Below are 5,066 nucleotides of genomic sequence, written 5' to 3'. Positions count from 1 at the left end.
ACTTCCACATACCAAATTTTGCAACCCTGTGGTTTTACCTTACCCATCCTCATTTTTTATAAATGTCGATAGGTTATGAGCCTTTTGTTCATAGGGATGCTATGAGTTGTTCTCGACTCAAAGGTAATCAACAAAAACATCCTCACTCCTCTGTCCCTATCTCGCTTTATAGGGTTTTATGGCTGCCATCTTCTCCCTCAATGCAGCTGGGGGCCTCAAACTGGTTACCTTTGCATTAATAGCACAAACCACCAGAACTCTTTCTTTGCTAAGGAAACCAGTCACTAGGCATTTCCTTTCATATTGCCCTTATGTGAATTTGAACTGACAACCTTAGTGTAGTAGTCAAGTGCAAACCATTTCTACCATTCAGGGTGGTAGAGAACATAAATATAAAAAGCACAAACTCAAAAACTCATTGCCATCAGGTTTGAACTAATTCATAACTGACCCGCCGGAGGATTTTAAGAACTTGTAAGCCATAAAGGAAAAAGGTTGTCCATCTTTCTCCCAAAAAACTCCACAAGGCACAACATAATCAAGTGGCTCAAAGGTGACTATAAAGAGAACAATTTTTAAAACTGCAAATGAAAACAGAGTTTACAGAGAAATGGAGAAAGGCAGTTTCACACTGTAAATGGTACTAGTTAGCAAAGAGCTGAACAAAGTACATAGTACTGAAATTAATATATATTATTATATATCTATTCCTCCACAAAGGCAAGTGATAGTGTTGGTAAAAAATTATCAAAATAATTTTCTCCTTATAATGCTGCAATTCAAAGAGTTTTTAATCTTAGGGAGAGATTTTGTTTCACAGCTTTTAGGCATTTACACTTAATCCAATTCTCTCTTCATTGTGTGGTCACCTTGAAACTACTGTAGCTAGGAAAACCAGATTAGTAAATGGCAGAGAAGGAAATAATTTAATTTTAGTTTTAAATCTGTTGCAACAATTTTAAATTACTTCACTGTTGTTGTTTTTATGTGCTGTGGAGTTGCTTGCCACTCATAGCACCCATATGTACAAGAGCCCTACACCCTTCTCTATCCTGTGCCAACCTCAATGTCTCCGACACACCTACTTCCACTACCCCAATCCCTGAATTGATCAATCTTATCGAGGGTCGTCCTGTCCTGGACTTTCCCTCCACTTTCCCAAACATGATGTCCCTCTCCAAGGACTGGTCCCTTCTTGCAGCATGTCCAAAGTATGTCAGACGAACCTTAGTCTCCAGCCTGATGTTGTTGCTCTTCAGTACTCTGGAGAGGTCCCTGACAGCAGACTTTCCCAATGCACTTCATCTCTTGATTTTCTGGCTGTGGTACCAATAGTGTTGACTGTGGAGCCGAGCAAACCAAGCAAACTAAGTTAACTATCTCAGTCTCTTCACCATTCATATTGATGCTGCCAATTGGCCCAGTGGTGAAACTCTTTGTTTTCTTGATGTTGAGCTTCAATCCATATTGAAGGCTGCAGATCCTCGTCAGTTTCAGCAAGCAGGGATGTGTCATCTGCATAAAGTAGGCTGTTGATGAATCTTCCACCAATCCTGATGTCACATTCTTCCTTATACAGCCCAGCATCTCATATGATCTGTTCTCCATACATATTGAAAAGGTGTGGAGACAGAATACATCCCTGGTGGACCCCCTTCCCAATTTTGAGCCAGACAGTGTTTCCTTGCTCTGTTCTGATGACTGCCTCTTGGTACAAGTATAGTTTTCACATAAGCACAATCAAATGTTCAGGGATTCCCATTCTTCCCAGAGTCAGCCACAGCTTGTTGTGATCCACACAGTCAAAAGCTTTTGCATAGTCAATGAAGCACAGACATTCCTCTGGTACTCTGCTTTCTGCCAAGATCCATCTAACATTATTAGTTATAGTATCCCTAGTACCACAGTCTCTTCTAAATCCAGTCTGCACATCTGGCAGTTCTCTGTTGACATGCTGCTCCAGTTGTTTTTGGATAATTTTCAGCAGAATCTTGCTTGCATGTGATATTAATGATGTTTTTAGATAATTTCTGCACTTTGTTGGGTCACCTTTCTTTGGAATGGGAACAAATATTGATATCTTCAAGAAAAATAATTGTTTAACTCCAAAATATATCATGCTATAAGTATTAGTTTGTAATTTAATTCTTGAATTAACTGCTATCAATTTGAGAATGTATAGCTTGTTTGAAAACTTGGTCTTTATGAAGAAAAAAATGTATATTCTAACTTTAGAACTAATGAGTTCACATTTTATGGTATGCATAATCAAAACAACTAAATCTAAATATAATGTCTTAATAATTTTAATTAGGACTTAATAAATATTAAACTATTAAGTACTAAGTTTAGACGAGAAATAGCAGAGTTTTTTCCTGGAGAGAGTAAAACCAAGCTGATCCTTAGAGGCAAGGATTTTGAGACTCCATCTTACATACTTTGGTCATAGAGCCAGCAGGGACCAGTCTTTGGAGAGGATATCATGCTTGGAAGGGTGTAGGAACAGCACAGGAGAGGAAGACCCTGGATGAGATGGATTGATAATAACTGGAGTAAAGAGGATAGGTGTTTCAGATACAGCGAGACTGGCTCAGCATATATCAGTATTCAGAACTATTGTGCATAGGGTTGCTATGAGTTGTGACTCAATAACACATAATGACAACAATATAATAAATTTAATAAAATTTAACTTTTTATAACTTAAAATAGACGATTTTACTTGTTACAATGCAGAATTTCAAGGACTGCATGCAGCCTTCAATATGGATTGAAACTCAATATCAAGAAAACATAGATTCTCACCACTGGGCAGATGGACAGCATCGTGATAGATGGTGAAGAGATTGAAATGTTAATAGCTTCAGTTTGCTTGGCTACACAATCAACACTCTGGGTACCAGCAGCCAGGAAATTAAAAGATGAGTTGCATTAGGAAAGTCTGCTGTCAGAGACCTCTCCAAAGTACTGAAGAGCAACGATATGAGTCTGGAGCCTAAGGTATGCCTGATACAGGCAATGGCCTTTGAAATTACTTGCTATGCATCAGAAATCTGTACTATGACTAGGGATGATAGAAAGAGAATTGATACTTGTGCTATGGTGCTGGAGAAGAGTATTGAATATACCATGGACTGTTAGAGAACAAACAAGTTCATCCCAGAGAAGGTGAATCCAGGCTGCTCCTTGGAGGCAAGGATTCTGAAGTTTTGTCTGACATTCTTTGGTCATATTGAAAGGTGGGATCAGTCCTTGAAGAGGTACGTCATTCTCAGGAGGGTGGAGGGATAGGGCAGGAGAGGAAGACCCTTGATGAGATGGATTCAGTCACTGGGGTAATGAGGATAATAGGTGTGTCGGAGATAGTAAGATCAGCCCTGGATAGAGCAGAGTTTTAGGGTGTTGTACATAGGTTTGCTATGAGTAGAAGACGACCCAGTGGCGCATAACAGTAACAACAACAACAACAACAACAACAACAACAATCTATCTTATAAAGAGTTCATTCTGCCCCTTTAATCAATACATTTTACATGGGACTCAAGCTGCTTAGTCTAATATAAATACTAACTTTAATGAAAATAATTAAACTCTAAAATATTTTTGCTTTATGTCTTTTAATAATTTATTTCTTTCTTTGTTGATGATCTGAAGAATCACAAATCCTTACAGGTTAAACACCTTTAATTCTTAGGATTTTAAAAAATCCTTCCCTAATCCTTTTGGTTTTAACACCATAAATAATGGGATTCATCATAGGTGGAATAAGGAGATATATATTAGCTATAAAAATGTGTACATGTGGAGCAATACGGTGCCCAAACCTGTGAGTAAGAAAGGAGAAAAAAGCTGGAGTATAAAATACTAAAATGACCCATACATGGGATCCACAGGTGCTTAAGGTCTTGAGGCGGGCAGCCTTGGATGGAAGATGAAAGACAGTGAAAAGAATGAGGACATAGGAACAAATGATCAAGATGAAATCCAATCCCCCTGTCAGGAAGGCCACGATTAAGCTGTAGGCTCGGCGAATCCTGGTTTCACCACAAACCAGCTTTATCAGGGCCATGAACTCACAGTAAGTGTGGGAGATGATGTTAGTTTTGCAGTAGGAAAGCCACCTCAAGAGGAAAGGGTGTGGACTCAGGAATACAACTCCTCTGAAGAATATTCCCAAGCCTAAGCCTGCAATGACTGTAGTGGTCAGGATAGTAGAATGTCTCAGTGGGTGGCAAATGGCCACATAGCGGTCAAAAGCCATGGCCAAGATAAATCCAGATTCCATGGTAGTCAATGAATGGATGAGATACATTTGTGTGAGACAGGCTTCAAAATAGATCTCTCTGTTTTTGAACCAAAAGAGGCTGAGTATCTTGGGTAGTGTAGAGGAAGTTAGCATCAAGTCAGCCACAGAGAGCATGCATAGAAAGAGGTACATAGGTTCATGCAGTTTGGAGTCTGACTTGACCGTTAGTAAAAGGGCAGAATTTCCCACAAGTGCCAATACGTAGACCAGGCAAAATGGAATGGAGATCCATATGTGGGCAGCCTCCAGTCCTGGAATGCCCATCAGTAAGAAAGTGATAGGTTGATGATGGGTCTTGTTAAACATTATGCAAACTGGAAGATCTGGAAATGAATCAAACTTAAAATAATAAAAACTATAAATATGTGAGTCCTGAAGTTTCTTTATTGTTGTGGACTGTAAGACACGTTGACATCTTCAAATCATGCAATTGGCCATTGAATGATTTCCATTGTATTATCCTTTTCAGTGTGTCATAAACATGGTACTACGATTTGTCACAGAAGACGTAGAATCTGTAAGTGAAGAAAGCCGTAACTGGATACTTTTCCAATTGTTGAAGTCTTACCTTTTTTTTCCCTCAGAAAGTGTTGTTAAACAGGTCAGCTAAGTTTTGAAATATAATAGAGGTCATAGATGGTGTATTGCCTGTTATAAAGATATAATTTTCTAACATGTGAGAAAATTGGTAATATAAAAGCTCAATTACCATAAAAATTAGTAATATGTATATCAATTAATTCCAATTTGTCACAATAAT

The 5,066-nt window shown here is 38.5% G+C and overlaps 1 protein-coding gene across 1 annotated transcript; it reads right to left on the bottom strand.

Annotated features, from left to right (window-relative positions):
* Positions 1-3,673: 3,673 nt before the first annotated feature.
* Positions 3,674-4,612, bottom strand: LOC102850823 (olfactory receptor 52D1-like). Its single transcript, XM_006885684.1, has one exon. It carries the CDS (start codon positions 4,610-4,612, stop codon positions 3,674-3,676), a length of 939 nt encoding a protein of 312 aa, XP_006885746.1.
* Between the last annotated feature and the right edge of the window lie 454 nt (positions 4,613-5,066).

The sequence above is a fragment of the Elephantulus edwardii genome, unplaced genomic scaffold (assembly GCF_000299155.1).
Source record: "Elephantulus edwardii isolate Elephantulus edwardi_28Jun2011 unplaced genomic scaffold, EleEdw1.0 scaffold00044, whole genome shotgun sequence".
Taxonomy (NCBI): domain Eukaryota; kingdom Metazoa; phylum Chordata; class Mammalia; order Macroscelidea; family Macroscelididae; genus Elephantulus; species Elephantulus edwardii.
Note: the sequence above shows the minus strand (reverse complement) of the source record. Positions and strands in the feature narration are given on the sequence as shown.